The sequence below is a fragment of the Heloderma suspectum genome, chromosome 5 (genome assembly GCF_057233095.1).
Source record: "Heloderma suspectum isolate Gila_16-S chromosome 5, 16-S_ref, whole genome shotgun sequence".
In the NCBI taxonomy this organism is placed as follows: Eukaryota; Metazoa; Chordata; class Lepidosauria; order Squamata; family Helodermatidae; genus Heloderma; species Heloderma suspectum.
In genome coordinates, this window is record NC_139462.1 from 235,154,734 (window position 1) to 235,182,065 (window position 27,332).

The 27,332-nt window shown below is 49.5% G+C and overlaps 1 protein-coding gene across 2 annotated transcripts in view; it reads left to right on the forward strand.

Annotated features, from left to right (window-relative positions):
* Positions 1–2,386: 2,386 nt before the first annotated feature.
* The window catches only part of LOC146345412 (arf-GAP with GTPase, ANK repeat and PH domain-containing protein 3-like), a 123,267-nt gene continuing 98,321 nt past the window's right edge, over positions 2,387–27,332 (forward strand). The window contains exon 1 of one of the 2 annotated variants that reach the window (XM_084859715.1): positions 2,387–2,854. In XM_084859715.1, coding sequence (XP_084715841.1) covers positions 2,596–2,854 — 259 coding nt within the window. In that variant the 5' untranslated portion in view covers positions 2,387–2,595. The remainder of the gene's footprint in view (positions 2,855–27,332) is intronic. The other variant, XM_084859714.1, reaches the window with a different exon arrangement.

The following is a 27,332-nucleotide window of genomic DNA, read 5'->3' on the forward strand; positions in this document are numbered from 1 at the left end:
GATCTCAAGGGAACGTTTTGTGCAAAGATGGGCATGATCAAGGACAAAGAAGGCAGGGACCTCACAGAAGCAGATGAGATTAAGAAGAGGTGGAAAGAATACACAGTAGAACTATACAGGAAAGATCTTAATGTCCTTGATAGCCATGATAGTAATGTCCTTGATAGCCAAGATAGTGCGGTCACTGAACTTGAGCCGGACATCCTCGAGAGTGAAGTCAAGTGGGCCTTAGGAAGCATTAGTAACAACAAAGCTAGCGGAGATGACAGTATTCCAGCTAAGCTATTTAAAATCCTAAAAGATGATGCTGTTAAAGTGCTGCACTCAATATGCCAACACTCAGCAATGGCCGCAAGACTGGAAAAGGTCAGTTTACATTCCAATTCCAAAGAAGGGCAACACCAAAGAGTGTTCAAACTACCGCACAATTGCGCTCGTTTCACATGCCAGCAAGGTGATGCTCAAAGTCCTACAAGCTAGGCTTCAGCAGTATGCGAACCGAGAACTACCGGAAGTACAAGCTGGGTTTCGAAGAGGCAGAGGAACTAGAGATCAAATCGCCAACATTCGCTGCATCATGGAGAAAGCAAGGGAATTCCAGAAAAACGTCTATTTCTGCTTCATTGACTATGCTAAAGCCTTTGATTGTGTGGATCACAACAAACTGTGGCAAATTCTTAAGGTGATGGGAGTACCAGACCACCTTACCTGTCTCCTGAGAAACCTTTACGAGGGTCAAGAAGCAACAGTAAGAACCAGACATGGAACAACCGAGTGGTTCAAAATTGGGAAAGGAGTACAACAAGGCTGCATATTGTCACCCTGCTTATTTAACTTATATGCAGAGTACATCATGAGAAATGCCGGGTTGGATGAATCAGAGGTCGGAATTAAGATTGCCGGGAGAATGATCAACACCCTCCGATATGCAGACGATACCACCCTAATGGCAGAAAGTGAAGAGGATCTAAAGAGCCTCTTGTTGAGGATGAAAGAGGAGAGTGCAAAAGCTGGTTTGAAACTCAACATTAACAAAACGAAGATCATGGCATCTGGCCCCATCACTTCCTGGCATATAGAAGGGGAAGAAATGGAAGCAGTGACAGATGTTACTTTCTTGGGCTCCAAGATCACCGCAGACGGTGACTGTAGCCATGAAATTCAAAGACGCTTGCTCCTTGGGAGGAAAGCTATGGCCAACCTAGACAGCATAGTAAGAAGCAGAGACATCACCTTGCCGACAAAGGTCCGTCTAACCAAAGCTATGTTTTTCCCAATAGTAATGTATGGCTGTGAGAGCTGGACTATAAGGAAGGCTGAGCGCCGAAGAATTGATGCTTTCGAACTGTGGTGCTGGAGAAGACTCTTACGAGTCCCCTGGACTGCAAGAGGTCAAATCAGTCAATCCTAAAGGAAATCAACCCTGAGTGCTCATTGGAAGGACAGATGCTGAAGCTGAAGCTCCAATATTTTGGCCACCTGATGCGAAGAGAAAACTCCCTGGAAAAGACCCTGATGCTGGGAAAGACTGAAGGCAAAAGGAGAAGGGGACGGCAGAGGATGAGATGGCTAGATAGCATCACGGATGCAATGAATATGAACTTGAGCACGCTCCGGGAGAGAGCGCAGGACAGGAAGGCCTGGCGTGCTCTGGTCCATGGGGTCACGAAGAGTCGGACACGACTGAACGACTGAACAACAACAACAATTTGTCTATGTACCCTCAACCCTGTTTTATTGGTTACTGATGGTTTTATGGTATGATTTTATTGTTTTTTATCAGTGTTGCACCCCATTTTGGAATTATTTCATTTTATAAAGTAAATAAACCAAGAGCACCCCAAAGACTAGTAAACGCATGATGGCATAAGCTTGCGTGGACCAGGGCCCACGCCACCCGATGTCATCCGGAGTTGTCAGATACCGTAAGAAGAGCCCTGCTGGCTCAGACCCAGGGCCCATCTCGTCCAGCGTTCTGCCCACACAGTGGCCAACCAGCTGTCGACCAGGAACCCGCCAGCGGGACACGGCGCAGCAGCGCCCTCCCGCCCTGGACCCCCGGCAAGGGGGGGCCTGGGCTCACTGCCTCTGGGCGGCGCACGTCCGTCGGGCGGGGAGCCATCGAGAGCCCGGGCAGAGCGCGGCGGGTCTCTCGCCCTCCGCCCGCCGCGCGGCGCCAGAGCTGCGCCCGCCCGTGGGGGCGGTCGAGAGGGAGGCAGGGCCCGGCGCGGGCGCGGAGCAGCCGCCTTCCTCCCTGCCCGCCTCCGTCCCTTGCTCCGGGGGCGGCTCCAGCCCGGCGCTGACGCGGGAGGAGGAGGAGCGGGGGCGGCTGCGTGACGCGGGGCCGCCGTTGCTGTTGCTGGCCGAGCTGCCGGCCGGGAGAGGAGGAGGCGGGGCGAGGCGAGGCGAGGCGAGGCGGGGCGGACGGCACGCAGAGCCTGGCCGGCCATGCAGCGGCGAGCGCCCGCAACCCGGGCAGCCGCAGCCCCGCGCCGCTGAGCCGCCCCCGCGCCGCTGCAGCAGGAGCCCCGCGCCGCGCCTCCCGCCGCCGCTGCGCCGCCGCCCGCGCCCTGCTGGCCCTGCTCGCCGCCGGCCATGAACTTCCAGGGCGGGCCCGGGCAGAGCCCCGGGCAGCAGGGGCAGAGCCTGGCGGCGCCGGGCGGCCCATCGGGGCCGTCGCCGGGCGGCGCGCCGCAGCCGCAGTTCGGCCTCTCCAACTCGGCGGCCATCCGGGCCGAGATCGGGCGCTTCGAGTCGGTGCACCCCAACATCTACGCCATCTACGACCTCGTCGAGCGCGTCGAGGACCTCGCGCTCCAGAGCCAGATCCGCGAGCACGTCATCTCCATCGAGGGTGGGTGAGCCGCGGGCCGGCGGGAGCGCGCGCGGGGCCCTTCCCGGGCGCAGCTCGGCCCCGGCGCCGCGTCGGCCCGGGGGGCTCCTGGGGCCGCCCTCGACGGCGGGCGGGCGGAGCCACTCCGGCCCGCGCCTTCGCCCCCCGCCCGGCCGCCCAGGGCCCCGGGCAGGGCCCACTGCCCCTCTGGGCCAGTGCGGGAGGCGCGCTCTGGCTGTGTGCCCCTGCCGAGGCGGGCGGGCGGGGGGCTGGCCGCCGCGGCCTCTCGGGCCCCCCGGCCCAGGCTGGCTGCTTGCTCTGCTCGGTCTCCAGGACGCTGTGGGGCAGGCAGGATGCGGCGTAAGGCCACGCAAAGCCCGCCTGCAGCGGCTGCCGCTCCAGAGCCGCCCCCCCCCCGCATGTGTGTAGCGTCCCCCGCTGCTGATGCTGCTGCTACAGCAGAAAAGGAAGCTCCCGAGGGGGCGGGGGCGGGGGTTTATTGGCTCTGCAGAGAGCCTGTGATTAATCCCTCGCCAAATGTCGGCCGGCCGGCCGGCCTGCCTGCTACCGCATGCTTGGCAGTTGGCCTGCGTTAGTGGCACAGGCCCCCGCTTGCAAGAGACCCCTGGCGAAGGGCAGCAGCCTTGGGAGGCTGCGCTAAGCAAGATGCTCTCTTGCCGGATGCCCAGGAGGTGCTGTGGCACCCCCTGGCTCTGGCTCTCATGGACTGTGCCCTTCTTTCCCTGGCAGCCTAGTGGGGAAGGCGCCACCCATGGAACAACAGCCCCCCCTCCGCTTAGGCGTGCCTTGCCTCCCTGATGGCCAGAAGGGGATCATTTGGGGGCTGTGGGTCAGGGGATAGGAGCAGCAGCCTCTCTGGGAAAGGGCCACAGCATGCCCTTGCCTAGCCCCCCCCCCCATTTCAGGGGTCTTGTGTGTGGTGCTTGGTTTGATGTTCCTTCTGAGCCCCAGAAAACCTTTCTCTGAAATGGGGGGGCATCATGGGGTCCCCTGCAGCATTTTCCAGTTGGTATGTGTTTCAGCAGAAGCCCAGGCACAGGCAGGTTGGCTAGTCAATGTTGCAGGGGCTGAGAACTCTGTGTGCTGAGGGCAGAGAAGGAGGTACTGAGCAATAGCGAATGGCTGGTGGTGGAACGTTTAAAAGGTGCTGGGGCTCTGATTGCCTGAAAACTGCCTGTCCTGTCAACTCCTCCCTCTTGTCCAAGATGTGATGAGTCTGGCTTTGGCTGTAGAACGGCTATCTACATAAGTCCAGAGGCACCATTTTCGTGCTACATGCTCTAGGCCTGAGTCTTCAGTACTGAGGCTTGGCTCATGCTGTCTGGCCCTTCCCTGCGGGCAAGTCTGTGTTTCTCCTGGTGTAGCCCCGAGCATGGTGGCTCCTTCCTTCAGGCCTCTCCTCTCGGAAGGGCTCTGCTTGGGGGAAGGCTCGCGGTGCTTGGTGCTGTGCCCGTGGCGCCTGGCTCTCTCTCCGTTGGCTGGGCCTGCGCAGGAGGTTTTTGCCAGAGGGCAAACTTGGGTCTGCCTGGCCAGTGGCTCTCGGGGCACTGGGGATAGGCAGCAGTTCTGATGCTGGTGGGTCGGGATCCTGCTGTCCTTGAACCTGCCCGGCCCACAGTGCTGCTCCCTCACACTTGTCCCCTGTGGCTGATAACCCAGCAGCAGCAAGCGGGGGCCTGGCGGTGTGTGTGGGAGTTCGGGTGACATGCCGGAAGGAGGGGCTGGCATCATCTCGCGCCTGTCATCAGCCCGGGTGTGGATCTGCTCAGAAAGCTGCCCCGGGTCCTGCAGTGCGCCTGCGCCGTGCCGGCCACTTGGCAAGCTTGCAGTGCCATTTTCCCCTGTGCTGCTTGGTGGGCCATGCCGAGTGGTATTGTTTTTGCGGGGGGCGGGATGCTTGTGAAATGTGGTTCAGAGTGGGAGGGACTGGCAGGCACATGAAGTGTGGCCCCAGAGAGAGGGGCACAGAAAGCCCACTTGCACCTAGCTGGCTCAAGATGGAAGGGAAACCCTGTGAGGGAAGGCCCAAGGAGCTGGGCCAGGCATGCTCTGCCTGGAGAAGAAAAGCTTGGGGGTATTTTGGGCATCCAAGCCTGTTGTGTAGAAGGGGAGGCAGGTAGAATTGGAACCACAGGCATGCAGACTTCTGGCTTCTGCAGACAGTCTGTCATTGATGGGATGGTGGAGTGAGGGTGGTTCCTAATGCTACCCACCGCTGGGCAATCAGGAAGCTAGCAGCAGCAAGAGTGTAGCCGCTGTACTGGGGTGGGAACAGAAAGCTCTTCTGTTCCTGCTTCCTTCCTCTCCTTTTTTAAAAGTGGAGACCATGCACCTGTGCATGTGTGTATTTTCCCTGCGCACATCCTTCAGAGGGAAAAAGAGTTCTTGAGCAGGCATGTGGCAATGTTGGGCAAGCAGGGGGAGCCTTGCAAGAACCCTCCCCATTCTCTTAAAGGGCTTTGTGAGTTCTCCTGCAAGGGAGCAGGGGAGTGCCAGTTCTTTGCCAAAGTAAACTAAAGCACTGATGGGGACACATCAGGGAGCAGGGTGCTGAGTGTTCGAGATCCAAGGCTGGCCATATCCTAGGGCTTGTCAACCATGGTCTTAGGCACAAGATGTCCAGGGTTGGGTGGAGTGTCAGGTCCTGTATCGTTCTGTGTGCGTGGTTTTCTCTTTCCAATTCTAGACAGGGTATCCAAATGTGTTCTAGCTCACCCAGCCCACAGCTCTCACTATTGCAAGCCCTGAGTCCTTGTGTGTTACCTGCGCTTCTGGGCCATGATGTGTCTGACACTTGCCAGCTGTGTGTGTGTGGGGGGGGGGAGTTGCCTGTGACACCTTGGAAACTCTGAGTCCAGGCCTCAGTGGTCTGGTGGCCACTGTGTATCTGCCTTGTGCCAAGGTGGGCAGCTCAGCAGTTGCTCATGAAGAAGCTTGTAGTCCAGAAGCTGGTAGCCAGGTCGGGAGGCTGGGTGGTTACTGGAGCCAGCAAAGTGTCTGACCTCTAAGGCGAAACCTCCCCTTCCTGTGGCTCCCAGTAGCCTTCAGGAATTCCCTTCCTCAGCCCCATGGCCTCAGTAGACCTGACCTGCAGATGCTGGCTGGGTGTTCCCAGCTCTGGCATGGTGGCAGGAGCAGAACCTCTAGCGGTGGCCTCAGTGGTCCCTTCTTTGGTACGTTGCTTAGTTTTTAAGTGCTCTAGAAATAATGATTAGTACCTGAAAAGCCGCAAATGTATGTTGTATCCTGTACCTCTATACATCTTCACCAGATGTGACAATTTGTGTAGGACCAGAATGTCAGCAAAGTCCTGTGGAGCTTGGCTGCCACCATAGTAGCCAGGTGACACTTGCAGAAAGCTCATCTGCAGAGGGCAGAGGCCTGATTCACCCCCCCCGCCAGTGTTTGTCCCACTGCAACTGGTGTTTAGAGGTAGACAGCGCATAGTTAAATGATGGCATTTGCTGCCACACAATGTAGCGATGGCCACCCACATGGATGGCTTTAACAGGGGATTCATGGAGGAGACAGCTCCCAATGGCTACTCACCAGGTTGGCTGTGTGGATTCCAGTACTGGAGGTAGACTGTCTCTTATTGTCCGTCCTGATCTGCTCCTATCAATTCCTTTGAATGCTCAAGGGGCTGCATTGTGAGAGAGGGAGGGTGGAAATGTCTCCTTCCATGCCATGAAGAATTTTGTGAACCTCTGTCTTACCCACATTAAAAGAACTCAGTCGCACCAAACGCTGTGACCTTCCCTTGTAGGGGAGTTGCTCAAGCCGCTTGATGGTTTTGGTGTCCCCTTTTGCACTCTTTCCAGCTCTACAGTGTCTTTTTGAGATAGGACGGGCAGAAGTGTACACAGCATTCCAAGTGTAGCTGCACCATAGATCTGTATATAGATACCTGCTGTTATTTGATCCCTTTCCTAATGCTCCCTAACGTGGAATTTGCCTTTTCACAGGAGATGCAGACTGGGTTTTCATTGAGCTGTCCACTGTGACCCCAGGATCTCTTTCCTGGTGATCAGTCACTGCCAGCTCCGACACCCATCACTGAATACGTGAAGTTACGATTTTTTGAGCAAAGTAGCTCAATCCACAAAATCATAAATACATCAAAATATCAACCATGGTAACTTCCCTGAATTTAGGTTATTGTTGATTCCAACCGTTCCAATATCTAATAAATGAAAATCAAATATCTCAGATGCATTTAACTGTGTCCTGTCTTTCCCTTATATAATTAGTCAATTTATATTCTGTATCTCTCTCCCCCCCCGATTCCATTGGTACTGGGATCTTATTTGACCTCCGGTACTTGTTGAGGTGACCATTTTGGTTCGAGATATTTTTGTTTTGCAGTGCTTGTATATGTGAGGAAAAGCAGGAGAGGGTCTGCAAGATTCTGGCATTTAATCCACTTTTCTAACCTAAAGGATTTGTCATTTCAAGTCATTTTGTACAGTCTGTTAGGAATGAGCCAATATGCAGGTGATGCGCATGATTGTTGTTCAGTCGTTCAGTCGTGTCCGACTCTTCGTGACCCCATGGATCATAGCACGCCAGGCCTTCCTGTCCTGCGCTCTCTCCCGGAGCGTGCTCAAGTTCATATTCATTGCATCCGTGATGCTATCTAGCCATCTCATCCTCTGCCGTCCCCTTCTCCTTTTGCCTTCAGTCTTTCCCAGCATCAGGGTCTTTTCCAGGGAGTTTTCTCTTCGCATTAGGTGGCCAAAATATTGGAGCTTCAGCTTCATTATCTGTCCTTCCAATGAGCACTCAGGGTTGATTTCCTTTAGGATGGACTGATTTGACCTCCTTGCAGTCCAGGGGACTCGTAAGAGTCTTCTCCAGCACCACAGTTCGAAAGCATCAATTCTTCGGCGCTCAGCCTTCCTTATAGTCCAGCTCTCACAGCCATACATTACTACTGGGAAAACCATAGCTTTGATCAGACGGACCTTTGTTGGCAAGGTGATGTCTCTGCTTCTTACTATGCTGTCTAGGTTTGCCATAGCTTTCCTCCCAAGGAGCAAGCGTCTTTTAATTTCATGGCTACAGTCACCGTCTGCGGTGATCTTGGAGCCCAAGAAAGTAAAATCTGTCACTGCTTCCATTTCTTCCCCTTCTATATGCCAGGAAATGATGGGGCCAGATGCCATGATCTTCGTTTTTTTAATGTTGAGTTTCAAACCAGCTGTTGCACTCTCCTCTTTCACCCTCAACAAGAGGCTCTTGAGATCCTCTTCGCTTTCTGCCATTAGGGTGGTATCGTCTGCATATCTGAGGTTGTTGATAATTCTCCCAGCAATCTTAATTCCGACCTGTGATTCATCCAACCCGGCATTTCTCATGATGTACTCTGCATATAAGTTAAATAAGCAGGGTGACAATATGCAGCCTTGTCGTACTCCTTTCCCAATTTTGAACCAATCGGTTGTTCCATGTCTGGTTCTGACTGTTGCTTCTTGACCCTCATACAGGTTTCTCAGGAGACAGGTAAGGTGGTCTGGTACTCCCATCACTTTAACAATTTGCCACAGTTTGTTGTGATGCACACAATCAAAGGCTTTAGCGTAGTCAATGAAGCAGAAATAGACGTTTTTCTGGAATTCTCTTGCTTTCTCCATGATGCAGCGAATGTTGGCGATTTGATCTCTAGTTCCTCTGCCTCTTCGAAACCCAGCTTGTACTTCCGGTAGTTCTCGGTTCACATACTGCTGAAGCCTAGCTTGTAGGATTTTGAGCATCACCTTGCTGGCATGTGAAATGAGCGCAATTGTGCGGTAGTTTGAACACTCTTTGGCGTTGCCCTTCTTTGGAATTGGAATGTAAACTGACCTTTTCCAGTCTTGTGGCCACTGTTGAGTGTTCCAGATTTGTTGGCATATTGAATGCAGCACTTTAACAGCATCATCTTTTAGGATTTTAAATAGCTCAGCTGGAATACTGTCATCTCCGCTAGCTTTGTTGTTACTAATGCTTCCTAAGGCCCACTTGACTTCACTCTCGAGGATGTCCGGCTCAAGTTCAGGGACCGCACTATCATGGTTATCAGGGACATTCAGATCTTTCCTGTATAGTTCTTCTGTGTATTCTTGCCACCTCTTCTTAATCTCATCTGCTTCTGTTAGGTCCCTGCCTTCTTTGTCCTTGATCATGCCCGTCTTTGCACAAAACGTTCCCTTGAGATCTCCAATTTTCTTGAAGAGATCTCTAGTCTTTCCCATTCTGTTGTTTTCCTCGATTTCTTTGCATTGTTCATTTAAGAAGGCCTTCTTGTCTCTCCTTGCTATTCTCTGGAACTCTGCATTCAGTTGGGTATATCTTCCCCTTTCTCCCTTGCTTTTCGCTTCCCTTCTTTCGTGAGCTACTTGTAAAGCCTCATCAGACAGCCACTTGGCTTTCTTGCATTTCTTTTTCTTTGGGATGGATTTCGTTGCTGCCTCCTGAACAATGTTACGGACCTCTGTCCATAGTTCCTCAGGCACTCTGTCTATCAGGTCTAATCCCTGAAATCTATTCCTCACCTCCACTGTATATTCATCAGGGATATGATTTAGGTCATACCTGAACGGTTTAGTGGTTTTCCCGACGTTCTTCAATTTAAGACGAAATTTTGCAAGAAGCAGCTCATGATCTGAGCCACAGTCAGCTCCAGGTCTTGTTTTGACTGACTGTATGGAGCTTCTCCATCTTTGGCTGCAAAGGACATAATCAATCTGATTTCGATATTGACCATCTGGTGACGTCCATGTGTAGAGTCGCTTCTTGTGCTGTTGGAAAAGAGTGTTTGCTATGATCAGCATGTTCTCTTGGCAAAACTCTTTTAGCTTTTGTCCTGCTTCATTTTGTACACCAAGGCCATGCCTGCCTGTTATCCCGGTGATTTCTTGACTTCCTACTTTAGCATTCCAATCCCCTATGATGAAGAGGACCTCTTTTTTTGGTGTTAGTTCTAGAAGGTGTTGTAGGTCTTCATAGAACCGATCAACCTCAGCTTCTTCGGCCTCAGTGGTTGGGGCATAGACTTGAATTACTGTGATGTTGAATGGTTTGCCTTGGATTCGTACTGAGATCATTCTATCATTTTTAAGATTGTACCCCAGTACTGCTTTTCCCACCCTTTTGTTGACTATGAGTGCTACTCCATTTCTTCTAAGGGATTCTTGCCCACAATAGTAGATATGATGGTCACCTGAATTAAATTCGCCCATGCCTGTCCATTTGAGTTCGCTGATTCCCAAGATGTCGATGTTCAATCTTGCCATCTCATGTTTGACCACCTCCAGTTTACCTTGATTCATTGATCTGACATTCCAGGTTCCTAAACAATATTGTTCTTGACAGCATCGGATTTTCTTTTCACCACCAGACACATCCACAGCTGAGTGTCCTTTCGGCTTTGGCCCAGCCGCTTCACTCTTTCTGGCGCTACTTGGAAATACCCTCTGCTCTTCCCCAGTAGCATATTGGACACCTTCCGACCTGAGGGGCTCATCTTCCGGCGTCATCTCTTTTAGCCTTGTGATAGGTTCCATGGGGTTTTCTTGGCAAGAATACTGGAGTGGGTTGCCATTTCCTTCTCCGGTGCGCATGATACAGCACTCCAAACCCAAAACAAGCGACCACCAGTAGCGCAACACGATGCTAAACAAGCCACAGATAGAAGGTCTGTGGTTTCTTGAGCAGCTTCTGCTTGCACTGGGAGTGATCGGTCAGTGTACACCAGCACACTGCCTAGTTCCCAATCACCCATAATTTTTTAAAAACTGTGGGTATTGTGAGGTGTGAACCAGGCTACTGAGTTAAAGGAGGCTTACTCCCAGCAAAGTGAGTATCAGATTGCAGCCTTAATACAATTTCCCCAGAAATTAGTACACAGTGACCTTGTTTGTACATAATGCTAACCCATGGTTTATTTTACCCTTGGTTAACCCATTGTTTATTGCTCTATCCACGGTTTGTTTGGCAGATGATGGAACAAACTGTGGTTTATTTTCTCAATCCCTGGGTTGTTCGTTACCTTCCTCTTTTGTCCGCTCCCTCCCTGTATCCCAAATGTCTTTGCGGTGCTGTAGTACTGGTGTACAGAGCAGTATGGCTTCGGTTTTTCTTTTTGCCACTTGTGCCCACCACTTCTCTATTCTGGCAAAACATCCTATGAACACCCCATGGTTCTGGGTTCATATGTAATGACAATTTATGGTTTAAACAGCCCAACAGTAAATGATGGGTTCTCTTTCTGGATTGTTCATGGTTAACAAACCATGGTTTGTTAGAGCGGCTGGATTTGCACAGAATTCCAATAAATAAACAATGGGTTAGCATTATGTGCAAAGGAGGTCAGTGGGGAGTTACGGCTATATTTTCACATACGTTTCCATTTATAAAGGGAATAATTGGCTCTCCCAAATCTTGACCTCATTTGATCCTGTAACCTTTGCTGCCTACTTCTTTGTGTTTATAACTTAACAAATTCTTGCCATGTTAAGATGCCATATGTTCTTCGTTCCTCGTAGCAATTAACTTCTCAAAAGATTAATTCATATAGCTGAATTTTTTGGCTTTTTAATTTATCTGTATAAGATCTCAGCTGAAGAAATTCAAACCAGGGTGGGCTTTGATTCCTCATCTGGACTTAAACGTTATCATAAGATTGACCCTTCCTGGAAAAGATCCTGTATGGTGAAGACATTCTCCATGGCAAGAAGGAGCCCCATCCCCTTCACGTGCGCATGGGGGCGAGTTGGCTTTGCCTGCAGTAAGCTCCCCTCCTTGAAGAAGAAAAATAAAGCCCACCCCTGAGGACCTGTGGGGTGTTTTCTACTCAAGAGCTAGGTGGTGGTATGTGGCTCAGAGGGGCTTCTTTGCACAGGCAAGCCCCCCCCCCCCCGCACTACAGATGTCCTAGTCTCATAAGAACATAGAATCATAGAATAGTAGGGTTGGAAGGGGCCTACAAGGCCATCGAGTCCAACCCCCTGCTCAATGCAGGAATCCAAGTCAGCGCATCCCTGACAGAGTGCTGTCCAGCCTCCTCTTGAAGGCCTACAGTGTGGGAGAGCCCACCACCTCCCCAGGGAATTGGTTCCATTGTCGTATTGCTCTAACAGTCAGGAAGTTTTTCCTGATGTTCAGCCGGAATCTGGCTTCCTGTCACTTGAGCCCATTATTCCGTGTCCTGCACTCTGGGATGATCAAGAAGAGATCCTGGCCTTCTTCTCTGTGACAACCTTTCAAGGACTTGAAGAGCGCCATCATATCTCCCCTCAGTCTTCTCTTCTCCAGGCTAAACATGCCCAGTTCTTTCAGTCTCTCTTCATAGGGCTTTGTTTCCAGTCCCCTGATCAGCTTTGTTGCCCTCCTCTGAACCCTCTCCAGTTTGTCTGCATCCTTCTTAAAGTGTGGTGTCCAGAACTGGACACAGTACTCCAGATGAGGCCTAACCAGTGCTGAGTAGAGGGGAACTAGTACTTCCCAGGATTTGGAAGCTATGCTTCTATTAATGCAGCCCAAAATAGCATTGGCCTTTTTTGCAGCCACATCACATTGTTGGCTCATATTCAGCTTGTGATGCTGGATATAAGAAGAGCCCTGCTGGATCAGACTAAGGGTCTATCTAGTCCAGCATTCTGTTCACACAGTGGCCAACCTTCTGTCAACTGGGAACCCACAAGCAGGGCATGAGTGCAACAGCACTCTCCCACCCCCCACCCTGTGTTCTCCAGCAACTGGTGTACATAGGCTCACTGGTACTGAGGTACCACGTAGCCATCAAGACTAGTAGCCATTGATAGCCTTTTCCTCCAGGAATTTGTTCAACCTCCTTTTAAAGCCATCTGCATTGGTGGCCATCACTACATCCTGTGGTAGCGAATTCCACAGCTTAACTATGTGCTGTGTGAAGAAGGACTTCCTTTTATCTGTCCTGAATTTCCCACCAATGAGATTCATGGGATGACCTCAGGTTCTAATATTATGCAGAGGAGAAAAATGTCTCCCTATCCACATTCTCTACACCATGCATAATTTTGTACACCTCTACCATGTCTCCCCTTACCCTCCTTTTTTTCAGACTAAACAATCCCAGCTGTTGAAACCTTCCCTCATAGGGGAGTGGCGCCAGCCCCTTGATCATTTTAGTGGCCCTTTTCTGCACTTTCTCCAGCTCTACAGTATCTTTTTTTAGGTGTGGTGACCAGAGCTGTGCACAGTATTCCAAGTGTGGTCGCACCATAGATTTGTATAGGGACAGTATGATATGGGCAGTTTTATTCTCAATTCCTTTCCTAATTGTGCCTAACATGGAGTTTGCCTTTTTTACAGCAACCGCACACTGGGTTGACATCTTCATCGAGCTGTCCACCACAACCCCAAGATCTCTTTCTTGGTCGGTCACCGATCCCATCAGGTTATATTTGAAGTTCGGATTTTTTGCCCCAACGTGCGTCACTTTACATTGCTTACATTGAACCACATTTGCCATTTAGATGCCCATTCTCCCAGTTTGGATAGATCCTTTGGGAGCTCTTCACAATCCCTTTTTGTTTTAACCACCGTAAATAATTTGGTGTTATTGGCAAACTTGGCCGCTTCACTGCTCACTCCTAATTCCAGGTCATTTATGAACAGGTTGAAAAGCATTGGTCCTAATACAGATCCCTGTGGGACCCCACTATGTACATTTCTCCTGTACTGTCCTGAGCAGAAGCCCACGGGGGTCAATGTCAGGCAGCAAGAGGCAGGGCGGCAAGGAGTCGAGGCAGGAGTTGCAGCACCCGGGAGAGCTCCTAGCGAGCCGCTTCCAGGGACAAAGTCTGAGGCCAGACTGAAGCCTTTTATGCTACAGCCCCAGACTCCACCCTTTCCTTCAGAATGGAAGCCTTAAAAGGACAGGCTCTGGCTTGTAGCCTAGCACTCCTCCGTCTCCCCAAGGGTTTGTGCCTGGCATGCTGCTGGCGTTGGCACACTGGCTCCCTGGAATGTGGGGCTCTTGTAGATGAGGGTGCTGGTCCGGTGCTAGAGCTGGGCTCAGGGGTCTCTGGCAGCGCTGCAGTGGTGCTTAACCCTCGAGTTTCCTCTGCTGGCACCACTGGATCTTCAGCTTCAGAGTCCATGTCACTGCTGGACTCCCGGGTCGTGACACCATCCCCCTCTTCATGGACCTCCTCCAATGGGCCTGGCTTATTTGGATAATGCTTGTAGAACTGCCTTACCAAGGCTGGAGCATGCACATCGACAACATTTCCCCCCGAATGATCTTCAGGCTGGTAGCCCTTCCCGTCTGTTAACTACTGTAAACATCCCCTACATACTCGTGAATCCAGGATCTGGGAAACTTCATATTCCTCCTGCCCCTCAACCATTAATGGAGGTGGCGGTGGCTGGTGCCTGTCAGGGTCTGTACTTGGGGCTGCTGGTACCAGGAGAGATTGATGAAACACTGGTTGAATGTTCATGTTTGATGGGAGCTGGAGCCAGTAAGCGACAGGGTTGATTACCTTAAATTCAGGAAATGGCTCTATGTACTTGTAATCAATTTTACTGGAGGGACGTTCTGTTGACTGGTAGACAACCACACTTCATTGCCAACCTTGAGAGGGTTCCCAGCCTGCCATTTACAGTCAGCATGATTTTTATACGCATCTTTGGCATGATTTGGCTGGTCCCGAAAGTCTTCTGGGATAGCTTTGAGTTCTGACAGAAAGGCATTAGCGGCAGGGACATTGGTGGAGGATGTGACATCAGGAAAATAACAAGGCTGGAAGCCATAAATGGCAAAAAAAATGAGTGCTGAGCTGAAGAATGAATTGCGCTGTTTTAGGCAAATTTGGCTGTAGCCAACAGGTCTGCCAAGTTGTCCTGCTGATGTGATAACACTGCAGATATTGCTCCAGTGTTTGGTTAGTTCTGTCCATCACTTTGAGGATGATAAGCCGATGACAGATGAACACGGATGTCTAGTAGGTGACATAAAGCTCTCCAGAATTTCAAGGTAAACTGCCCCCCCGATCTGATATAAAATGAGCGGGAAGTCCATGCAGACTAAAAATGTGAAGGAGTAGGGAGGCAGTTTCTTGGGCACTCGGGGATCCCGGATATGGAATGAAGTGGGCCATTTTTGTGAAAGTATCAACAGTTACAAAAGTGGTTGTGAATTGTTGGGAGGGAGGGAGATCTGTGATGAAATCCATTGTCAGCATTTGCGAGGGTCCTGTTGGTGTGGATAGAGGTAGTAACAATCATTCAGGCTTTCCAGTATGATCTTTAGATGTGCAGCAGGTCTCGCATGTCCCCACATAATTTTGCACTGTCGACTGCATTTGGGGCCACCAGAAGGTTTGTGAGAGTTGCCGAAGTGTCTTATACACCCCAACGTGTCCTGCTGGTAGGGAGTCATGGCAAAGTTGCAACACCTGCTTCCTTGCCAGCCCAACAGGAGCATGGAACTGAGAATTTCAGTAGAGTCGACTCTGTATAACTGCAAAGCCTGGAGGGGCTTGTCCCTCCTGTGGTTCCTTAAGCCATGCAAAGGCATATGGATCCTTTTTCTGATGAGAATAAATGAGTTCTATGAGCTCAGGGTCTTCCACTGTGGCTGAAAAATGTTCAGGTTTCAGGATAGGTGCACGGATGTCTGGTTGCTTTCCCTTAATATATTCTGGTTTGCGGGATAAGGCATCTGCTCTCCTGTTTTGTGAACTGGGTATAGAGGTGATTCAAAAACTGAAATGGGAAAAGAAAAGTGCCCAACATATCTGGTGCTGAGTGAGCTTACATGCGGTCTGTGAGTGTTCTAGGTCCTGATGGTCAGTGAGTGTCACGTTTCTTCATCCTCTCCCTTGGCAATCAACACACTCCAAGATACCAGGCTTCAGGCTCACTACTTTGTTAGTTAACGACCAAGTTCCTTACAAAGGCAAATCCTCGGAAACTCTCAGGCTACGAAGGAAACAGCTACTCCACCCAGTTACAAATACCAGTAGAGGAGCCGAAGTGGAAGTTAGAGAAGTCGCCTGCAGTTTGAACAAGAGCTTCCCGGCCAGGCTAGCCTAGGGGGCATGCCCCTCCCTTACAGTGGCTCCTGCCTAGTTGGGCTATCACACATGGCCAACCTGGAGGAGCGCCTGAGCTCCGCCTCTGACTTTTCCCGCTTCGCTCTGCGACAGACCCGAGCATCCCTCAAGTCACACCCTGCACTCTCCTCCTCCCCCGAGACCTGGGCCCTCATGGGGGGGGCTTCAGGCCGAGCCATCTGCGTGCCAAGGTCTTGAGAAGAAGGCCTTGCCATGTCTGAGCTCGCTGGGGAGGGAGCTTCCCTGGTTCTGGCTGTTCCCATTCTGAGTCTGCTAACTGTGTCCACGCGCTCAGATCCATTCCTGACAGCGAGGACCAAGCGTGGGTGCCTCCGGGTGCCGGTGTCAGGCCCCAAAGGCAGCTTTTAGGCCCATGCGTTCCATTTCCCATGCCGTATAATTCTGCTCAGGGGGAGTCACATTCCGAGAGAAATAAGCACAGGGATGTGGAGGGCCTGTGAGTGTCGCCTGTGGAGATAGAATGGCTCCTACAGCTGCATTTGAGGCATCTGTTTCCACTGAGAACTGCAGTTGTGGATTGGCATGGGCCTTGGTAAATTGCTGCTTCAGCTGGTCAAAGGCATGTTGGGCTTGGAGGTTCCATTTGAATGGCTGATGGACTTCCAAGAGTTCGGTCAAGGGGGCTGAAATAGCAGAGAAGCCCTTGATATACTGATGATAATAATTGGCAAAGCCAAGGAAACGTTGTGTGTCATTACGTGTATTTGGGGCCTTCCAATCCAAGAGAGCTTGGATCTTAGATGCATCCATCTGGACACCTTGAGGGGGAATCACGTGAACCAAAAATTCTACAGTGGTCAGATCAAATGCACATTTTTCTAATCTGGCATATAGATGATGATCCTGAAGTCACAACAGAACTTTCCTGATGTGTTGTATACGTTGCTGGGGTGTCTCAGAGTAGACCAAGATGTCATCCAAGTAAATCACCACAAACCGGTCTAAGATATCACGGAATACATCATTCATAAAAAGTGGGAAGGCAGCTGGTGCACCGCACAGTTCCGAAGGGAATAACCATATATTCAAAGTGCCCCTAATGGGTTCTGAGGGTGGTCTTCCATTCATCTCCTTCTTCGATGCGTAGCAAATTATATGCCCCTTGGAGGTCCAATTTCGTAAATGTCATGGCTGTCCCCAGTCTCTCAAAGAACTCAGGAATTAATGGCAGCGGTTAGCAATTTTGGGTAGTGATAGCATTCAGGGCATGATAATCATTGCAGAGGCATAGTTCTCCACACTATTTTTTTACAAAGAGCACTGGGGCAGCGGCTGGGGAAGTAGAAGGGTGGATAAAGCCCTGCCTGAGATTCACAGAATTATAGAATCATAGAGTAGTAGGGTTAAAAGGGGCCTATAAGAATAGAGTCCAACCCCTTGCTCAATGAAGGAATCCAAGTCAGAGCATCCCTGACAGATGGCTGTCCAGCTTCATCTTGAACGCCTCCAGTGTGGGAGAGCCCACCGCCTCCCTAGGGAATTGGTTCCCTTGTCATATTGCTGTAACAATCAGGAAGCTTTTCCTGATGTTCAGCCAGAATCTGGCTTCCTGTAATTTGAGCCCAGTATTCCGTGTCCTGCACTCTGGGATGATCGAGAAGAGATCCTGGCCTTCCTGTCTGTGGCAACCTTTCAAGGACTTGAAGAGCGCTATCCTATCTCCCCTCAGTCTTCTCAAGGCTAAACATGCCCAGTTCTTTCAGCCTCTCCTCAAAGGGCTTTGTTTCCAGTCCCCAGGTCATCTTCCTTTGCCTTCCTCTGAACCCTCTCCAGCTTGTCTGCATCCTTCTTAAAGTGTGGTGCCCAGAACTGGACACAGTACTCCAGATGAGGCCCAACCAGTGTTGAGTAGAGGGGAACTAGCAGTTCATGTGATTTGGAAGCTATACTTCTATTAATGCAGCCCAAAATGGCATTTGCTTTTTTTGCAGCCACATGACATAGTTGGCTTGTATTCAGCTTGTGATCTTCAACAATTCCAAGATCCTTCTTGCTTGTAGTATTGTTGAGCCAAGGATCCCCCATCTTGTAACGGTGCATTTGCTTTCTTTTTCCTAGGTGCAGAATTTGGCATTTATCCCTATTCAGTGTCATTCTGTTGTTTTCTGCCCAGCGCTCCAGTCTATCAAGATTACTTTGAATTCTGTTTGTCTTCCAAAATATTACCTATCCCGCCCAATTTTGTGTCATCTGCAAATCTGATCAGCATTCCCTGCACCTCCTCCTCCAAGTCATTCATAAAAATGTGGAAGAGCACCGGGCCCAGGACTGAGCCCTGCGGTACCCCACTCGTTACCTCTCCCCAGTTTGAGAAGGTCCCATTGATAAGCACTCTTTGAGTCCGATTCTGTAGCCAACTGTGGATCCACCGGATTGTTGTTTCATCTAGCCCACTTTGAGCTAGTTTGCTCATCAGAATATCATGGGGCACTTTGTCGAAAGCTTTGCTGAAGTCGAGGTATATGCTGTCTACAGCATTCCCACGGTCCACAAGGGAGGTTACTTGATCAAAAACTGAGATCAGAGTTGTCTGGCAGGACTTGTTTTTGACAAATCCATGTTGGCTTTGAGTAATCATGGCATTGTTTTCAAGGTGCTTACAGATGGATTGCTTTATAATCCACTCCAGAATTTTCCCAGGGACTGATGTCAGACTGACTGGTCTGTAGTTCCCAGGTTCCTCCTTTTTACCCTTTTTGAAGATAGGGACCACATTAGCCCTCCTCCAGTCATCTGGCACTTCCACCGTCCTCCATGATTTCTCAAAGAGAATAGACAGTGGTTCTGAGAGTTCTTCTGCCAGTTCCTTTATTACTCTAGGATGCAGTTCATCTGGCCCTGGAGATTTGAATTCATTCAAAGTAATTAGGTGTTCCTTGACCATATTCCTATCGATCTCAAGCTGCAATCCTGCCCCTTCAGCCTGTACTTCACCTTTGCCAGGGTGATGAGAGACTCTCTTTTGGGAGAAGACTGAGCCAAAGTAGGAATTGAGCACTTCTGCCTTTTCCTTGTCATCTGTTATCATTTTGCCATCCTTATTTATTAGCTACCATTTCTTTCCTCTGTCTTTTAGTATGCACTTATCTGAAGAAAGCCTTTTTGTTGCTTATAGCTTCCCTTGCTAACCTCAGCTCGTTCTCAGCTTTAGCCTTCCTGACCACTCCCTGCAATTCTGTGCTACCTGCCTGTACTCTTCCTTTGTCACTTGGCCTTCTTTCCAGTTCCTGTACGTGTCCTTTTTTTGTTTTCAGGTCATCTCTAAGCTTTTTGTGAAGCCACATTGGCTTCTTCTGTTGTCTTCCACCTTTTCTTCTTGTTGGAATTGTTTGTAATTGTGCCTTTACAATTTCCTTTTTAAAAAACTCCCACCCATCTTGGATTCCTTTTCTCGCTGGAGTTGCTTGCCGTGGGATCTTACTGATCATTGTTCTGAGTTTATGAAAGTTGGCTTTCCTAAAATCCAGGGTACGTACTTGGCTACACTCAGCTTTTGCTTCCTTTAGAACCAAAAACTCAAGTATAACATGGTCACTTTCCCCCAGAGTTCCCATAACTGCTACTTTATCCACTAAGTCCTCTCTCTTGGTTAGGCTGAAGTCAAGGATAGCCAATCCTCTAGTTTCTTCCTCCAATTTCTGTAGGAGGAAGTTATCCGCCACACAAGTCAGGAATTTCCTGGAGGGGCCATGATATGCAGAATTATTTGAGCTTCAGCTTCAGTATCTGTCCTTCCAATGAGCACTCAGGGTTGATTTCCTTTAGGATGGACTGATTTGACCTCCTTGCAGTCCAGGGGACTCATAAGAGTCTTCTCCAGCACCACAGTTCGAAAGCTTTAATTCTTTGGCGCTCAGCCTTCCTTATAGTCCAGCTCTCACAGCCATACGTTACTACTGGGAAAACCATAGCTTTGATTAGACGGACCTTTGTCGGCAAGGTGATGTCTCTGCTTCTTACTATGGTGTCTAGGTTTGACATAGCTTTGCTCCCAAGGAGCAAGCGTCTTTTAATTTCATGGCTACAGTCACTGCCTGCGGTGATCTTGGAGCCCAAGAAAGTAAAATCTGTCACTGCTTCCATTTCTTCCCCTTCTATATGCCAGGAAGTGATGGGGCCAGATGCCATGATCTTGGTTTTTTTAATGTTGAGTTTCAAACCAGTTTTTGCACTCTCCACTTTCAGTCTCAACAAGAGGCTCTTATATCCTCTTCGCTTTCTGCCATTAGGGTGGTATCGTCTGCGTATCTGAGGTTGTTGATAATTCTCCTAGCAATCTTAATTCCAATCTGTGATTCATCCAACCCGGCGTTTCTCATGATGTACTCTGCATATACATTAAATAATGCATCTCCTGCGGGGTCCCCTGTGATTCTTCCTCTGCAGGCTGTCCTCCAGTCTCATCCTCAAGTACCTGGAATCAGTTCCACAGCTCCACTGCTTCCACTGGTGCAGAGTGGGGTCTAGATCTTCTGCTCCGAACTGTCACCCTTTTCCAAGGAGTATCCTCTACTTCATTTTTCCTCGCCTTGGTATTTTCCTCTTCTGCCTCAGCTTGCTGTTGCTCTTCTAGCTCCTGTACTTTGCTTTGCTGCTGTAGTTCTACCATCCTGTCTAAGAACTCTTCATCTTCTCCCATTCCCTGGAGGGTTGACATTTGCCTCTCCAGTCTTCTTACATTTTCTTCCAGCAGTGTGCTCAACTTGCACTTGTTACATGTGTAGGCTATGTTGATCTCAGGCAAGAAAACAAACATTGCACAGACCTTGCAGGTCACCTCCACTGGAGAGGCTTGTCCTTCTGTAGTCTCTGTTACCTTTATCTTTCTTGCTTTTTGATTGTACTGGGATAAGCCTGTGCTTTGGCCTCTATTCTCTAGAGGTTAGCCACCGAGATCCACTGGTATGGAAGTGTGTGATACAAGAACATGAAATTTTTAAAAAAAATTGTTAGGGGCCTCCCCCTTGACCTCCCCCACCAAACTCCTGTTTGCTCTCCCTGTTTACTCACTCTGATTGCTCACTCTCTGGGAGCTTGCTTGCTTGTGTAGCCCCTAGAGCAGCTGGAGCAGCTTCCTCTGCTCTGCTCAGCTAGGAGGCAGGAAACAGACTGAAACTTCCTGCTGGGAGTACTCAGGCCATGCCCCCTCAATTCATTTGGAGTTCTCAGGAGCATATGGTGAGCACACAGCAACTCAAAATGGAAAGTCCCCTGGGCTTAACTCCAGCCTAGTCACCACTTTGCTTTTGCCTCCTCTTCCACCTCAACTCCCCTGTCAAACTCCTGTTTGCTTTCCCTTTCGCTCACTCTGATCTCATCAATGAAGTCCCAAAGGGCTGCAAGTTCAGGTTCAGACAAGGAATAAGAGGTGTCCTGTTGGTATCTTAGCACCAGGAATCAGATCAATGGCCCAGTCATATGGCGGATGTGGTGGTAAAGTGTTAGCTTCTGTGGGGCTGATGACATCCTGGAAATCATTGTACTTTTCTGGGAGTGAAGGGCTTGGTGAAGGAACTGGTGTTGTCGTCATAGTAGCCATAGCCAGTGCTAAACAGTGTTGACGGAAGCGAGATGAGTTGAAAACTGAGGCGCAGCCCTTCCAGGAGATGGATCGGTCATGTAGAGCCAGCCAGGGAATCCCTAACACAACAAGTGGGAAGTGAGGAATCTGAACCACATTGAAGACCAGCTTCATTGAAGACCACCCACATTGAAGACCTCTGCCCTTGGGTCCTCATTTCCAGTCTCCTGGTTTCTCGTGTGATAGGGCCCGGGACAAACAGTCTTCCTTCAATCACCTCTAGGGCAATCAGGAGATCTTCAGGCTTGGTAGGCTGGCATGCATAGTCGTAGTTGTCTCATCGGCAAAATTACAAGATGCTCCCAAGTCTACCATGGCAGCAGCCACTGGGAGCCACCAGGCAAGCGCAGGGCCACCACCAGGGCCAGGTGAGTGCCACTTCCTGAATCCCTGGAACATCGTCCAGGACAGTGAGCCTTCATGTAGCAGGGGCAATAGCATTTGCCGTCTTGCTGGCATGTGAGTCTTTATGTGGGCAAACACTGGCAAAATGCTCATCCTCCTCACAGTATAGACAAGAGGCCCAGCTGTTGACAGCGGTATTTTTCTACACAGTCTGTTCTATACAGCACCCCCTTGGACCCACATCCAGCTCAAGGGGTGGTGCAGGTACCTGCAGGTGGTTCCAAGAGAGAACCAAGGCGTCCTTCGATCTGGAGACAGGTATTAATCAGGTTTGGAAAAGTCCTAGGTGTATCAGCTTGGGCCAGCTCATCCAAGACCTCCACCCTCAGGCCTTCCCAGAACTGGTCAACAAGGGCCGCTTCATCCCTGTTCAAGTCGTATGCCCACAGGTGAAAGGAGTTGGCATATTCTAGGACTGAGCTGGACCCTTGTTGCAAGCGCCGAATGTGACAATTAGTAGTTTCTGCCTTCAGTGGGTCCTCCAATGCTTGCTTCATCTCAACTGTGAATTCGGAATGGCTGTTCAGGAGGGTACTTTTCGGCGCCAGGTGAAGACCTTTTTATTTTCCCAGGCATTTTAGCATTTTAGCTTTCTAAATTTTTATCTTTGCTGTTTTAAATCTGTATTTTAAACTCCTGCACTGCTGCTAGGTTTTATTGTGGTTGTATTGTTATATTGTGGTTTTACTGTTCTGTATATTTTAAATTGTTTTATTGTGTGTTGCTTGGATTTAATTTTTGTGAACCGCCCAGAGAGCTTCAGCTATTGGGCGGTATAGAAATGAAATAAATAAATAAATACTGGCCTGTAATATATATGGTGCAGTCCATCTAGTAGCATTCCCTGTCAGCATGGTCATTAGGAGAGTCCTGAGGTCGGAGTTCCATATAGAGTTCACATTACTTCCATACTTCCATTAGTTAGAAGAGGGCTAGAAAGGGAACGAAAAATACTCTGGGTGAATGACTGGCTACGAAGGTGGTACCAACGAGAGAGATTTGGATTCATAGAATCATAGAATAGTAGGATTGGAAGGAGCCTACAAGGCCATCGAGTCCAACCCCCTGCTCAATGCAGGATTCTGGGACCACGGGCTATAGTTCCTGGAAGATGGGCTGCTGGCAAGGGACAGGTTGCACCTCACAAAGGATGGGAAGAATGTGTTTGGCCACAGCATGAAGAACTTCGGCAGGAGGGCTTTAAACTGAATCCTACGGGGAAGGGAGATGTAAAGTTGGGGGTAACTGTGGACATAGGTGCATGCACTGCAACGGAGAGAACAGCTCTAATAGCACCCAATAATAGTCTTCAGACACACGTAGGAAGAAAGTCAGACTATGAAGCATATGGTCTTCGATGTCTACATACTAATGCCCAGAGTAAGGGAAACAAACAGAACGAACTCGAACTCTTAATACAGGAGGGAAATTATGACTTGATAGGTATAACTGAGACTTGGTGGGATGACTCTCATGACTGGAATACAGCAATTGAAGGATATAACTTGTTCAAAAAGAACAGGAGAAATAGAAAGGGAGGTGGGGTCGCACTGTATGTGAAAAGTACATATCTCTGCACAGAAATACAGGAGGATGAGCTTGGTAGCCCCATCGAGAGCATCTGGATCAAAATAAATGGAGCAAAGAGTAAAAGGAACCTGGTGGTCAGAGTCTACTAGCGGCCACCCAATCAAGGAGAAGAAAAGGTGGAAGACAACAGAAGAAGCCAATGTGGCTTCACAAAAAGCTTAGAGATGACGTGAAAACAAAAAAGGACACATATAGGAAGTGGAAAGAAGGCCAAGTAACAAAGGAAGAGTACAGGCAGGTAGCACAGAATTGCAGGAATGGCATCTGGAAGGCTAAAGCTGAGTTCAAAGAGGAATGCTAAAAGTAACAAAAAAATTCTTCAGATACATGCATAGTAAAAGATAGAGGAAAGAAATGGTTGTTCAACAATTAAATAAGGATGACAAAATGATAACAGGTGACAAAGAAAAGGCAGATGTGCTGAATTCCTACTTTGGCTCAGTCTTCTCCCAAAAGAGGGTCTATGACCCCCCTGGCAAAGGCGAAGTACAGGCTGAAGGGGCAGGATTGCAGCTTGAAATCGATAGGCATATGGTCAAGGAGCACCTAATTACTTTGAATGAGTTCAAATCTCCAGGGCCAGATGAACTGCATCCTAGAGTCATAAAGGAACTGGCAGAAGAACTCTGAGAACCGCTGTCTATTCTCTTTGAGAAATCATGGAGGACGGGAGAAGTGCCAGATGACTGGAGGAGGGCTAACGTTGTCCCTATCTTCAAAAAGGGTAAAAAGGAGGAACCTGGGAACTACAGACCAGTCAGTCTGACCTCAATCCCTGGGAAAATTTTGGAGCAGAAGATAAAGCAATCCATCTGCAAGCACCTTGAAAACAATGCAGTGATGACTCGAAGCCAACATGGATTTGTCAAAAACAAGTCCTGCCAGACAAATCTGATCTCATTTTTTGATCAAGTCACCGCCCTTGTGGACCGTGGGAATGCTGTAGACATCATATACCTCGACTTCAGCAAAGCTTTTGACAAAGTGCCCCATGATATCCTGAAGAGCAACTCTTCAAGTACTTGAAATGTTGTCACAGAGAGGAAGGCCAGGATCTCTTCTCGATCATCCCAGAGTGCAGGACACGGAAGAATGGGCTCAAGTGACAGGAAGCCAGATTCCGGCTGAACATCAGGAGAAACTTCCTGACTATTAGAGCAATACGACAATGGAACCAATTACCTAGGGAGGTGGTGGGCTCTCCCATGCTGGAGGCGTTCAAGACGAGGCTGGACAGCCACCTGTCAGGGATGCTCTGACCTGGATTCCTGCACTAAGCAGGGGGTTGGACTCGATGGCCTTGTAGGCTCCTTCCAACCCTACTATTCTATGATTCTATGATTGTGCTAGGAAGCTGGGGAATAGGGCGCGGTCTCCTGAAAACGTACCTGGACATCTTACTGGACACTTTCCCCGTGGGGGCACAGGGGCTGCTGTAGTAGTGGGAACTTTCCTTGGTGTGTCACTGTTTTTGGATGTCCACATAGCAGCTTGAACTGGTGCAGCATCCATCCTGTGTCAGTGGGTTGGAGCAAGATGGCCTGTCCTGTTCTGAGCAGAAGCCCACGGGGGTCAATTTCAGGCAGCAAGAGGCAGGGCGGCAAGGAGTCGAGGCAGGAGTTGCAGCACCCGGGAGAGCTCCTAGCGAGCCGCTTCCAGGGACAAAGTCTGAGGCCAGACTGAAGCCTTTTATGCTACAGCCCCAGACTCCACCCTTTCCTTCAGAATGGAAGCCTTAAAAGGACAGGCTCTGGCTTGTAGCCTAGCACTCCTCCGTCTCCCCAAGGGTTTGTGCCTGGCATGCTGCTGGCGTTGGCACACTGGCTCCCTGGAATGTGGGGCTCTTGTAGATGAGGGTGCTGGTCCGGTGCTAGAGCTGGGCTCAGGGGTCTCTGGCAGCGCTGCAGTGGTGCTTAACCCTCGAGTTTCCTCTGCTGGCACCACTGGATCTTCAGCTTCAGAGTCCATGTCACTGCTGGACTCCCGGGTCATGACACCTTCACTGGGCGAATTTATCATTTATTCCTACTCTCTGCTTTCTGTTCTTTAACCAGTTACTGGTCCATAAGAGGACCTGACCTCTTATCCCATGACTGCTAAGTTTGCTCAAGAGTCTTTGGTGAGGGACTTCGTCCAAAGCCTTTTGGAAGTCCCAGGTAAACAATGTCTACTGGGTCACCCCGTCTGCATGTGTATTGACATTCTCAAAGAACTCTAAAAGGTTAGAGAACTTTGGCTATTGGGCGGTATAGAAATGAAATAAATAGTAAGGCAGGACTTAGCTTTGCAGAAGCCATGTTGATTCTTTTTTACCAGAGCTTGTCCTTCTATATGCTTACTAATTTTATCTTTAATGCCTTCAACTAATTTACCTCGAACAGGTGTTAAGCTAACCAGCCTGTCTCAAGTTCTTTGTCTCCTGGAATCCCACTGCCAAGTTCTTAAGCGGCACACAAGCAGCCCAAACAAACCATGCAACCCAGGGGGAAGCATTTATGTGATGTGCATCTTTGCAAATCAGGAAGAGTATGAGGAGGCTGTAGTGCAGAGACCTTAATTATGCAAGGGAAAGGTAGACTTCTGTGGCTGGGGGGAAAGGAGTTCATTCCCAAACTGTCTGTCCCTGTACTGCTTGCAAAGCAAAATACAACCTGTGCCAAGAAATGCTGGCATTGAGAAGCTTTCTCCTTCTGAGGTTTAGGCATTCCCAGGAACCTGAGGAGTCCCGTAAATGCAAGGCAGCTTTCAGAGCAGGCACCAGAATGGTGGGACAGATGAAGAGTCGAGCAGGGAGGCAGAGCAGGCCTTACGCAAGGGTCAGCTCCTCTGCACTGAAGACAGATGCAAAGAATTAATTTGGCTACTCTGCAGTCTTCTTATCCTCCTTTAGTACTCCTTTAACTCCATTGTCATCATATAGACCAACTGCCTCCCTAGCCATTTTCCAGCTTCTGAAGTATTTAAATATTTTTATTTTATTTTAATGTTTGGTCTTAATGCTGTTAGCAATATGCTCCTCAAAATTCTGTTTGCATCCTGTATTGTCTGCTTGCATTTCTTTTATGCAAGTTTATGTTCCTTTTTGTTCCCTATGTTCACGTGACATTTCTGTTTTCTGAGGGAAGCATTCTTCTCCCTAATTCCTTCCTTGATGCTGCTCATTTGTGATACTGCAGGCCTCTTGAACTTGGCAGTACCTTTCCTGATGTTCTAGCTGGGCTTCTAACCCCGATCATTCTGGAGAGATCTGAGATCTTTTCCTTTCAGCTTTCTTCTTACCAGTCCCCTCATTTTAGAGATGGTTCCTCTTTTGAAGCCAAACGTGGCTGTGTCGGACTTCTGGGCAATTTCTAGCTTTCAAATAAATTGAATCTGATAGCACTGTGGTCACTGTTTCCAGTCGGTTCGAGAACGCTCACATCTTGTACTTGGTCACCCTTCCCCAACCTGGTGCCCCCCAACTGTTTTGGACTACAACTCCCAGAATTCCTGATCATTGGCCATGCTGGCTGGGGCTGATGGGAGCTGAACACCTAAACACCGGGAGAGTGCCAGGTTGGGGAAAGCTGCCCTAATTCCTGGGCACCACTCAGGATTAAGTCCAGAGTTGCCTCCCTTCTGGACAGATCAATGACCAGTCGCTCCAGGGCGCAGCTGTTTGGGTAACTAGGCAGAGCTGGACAATCTGGCAGCCTCCAGAAGTTTGGGAATGCAACTACCATAAGCTCTAGCCAGCTTGGCCAGTGGCCAGGGATTCTGGGAATTGTAGTCCAAAACATGAGGGAGCACCAGATTGCCT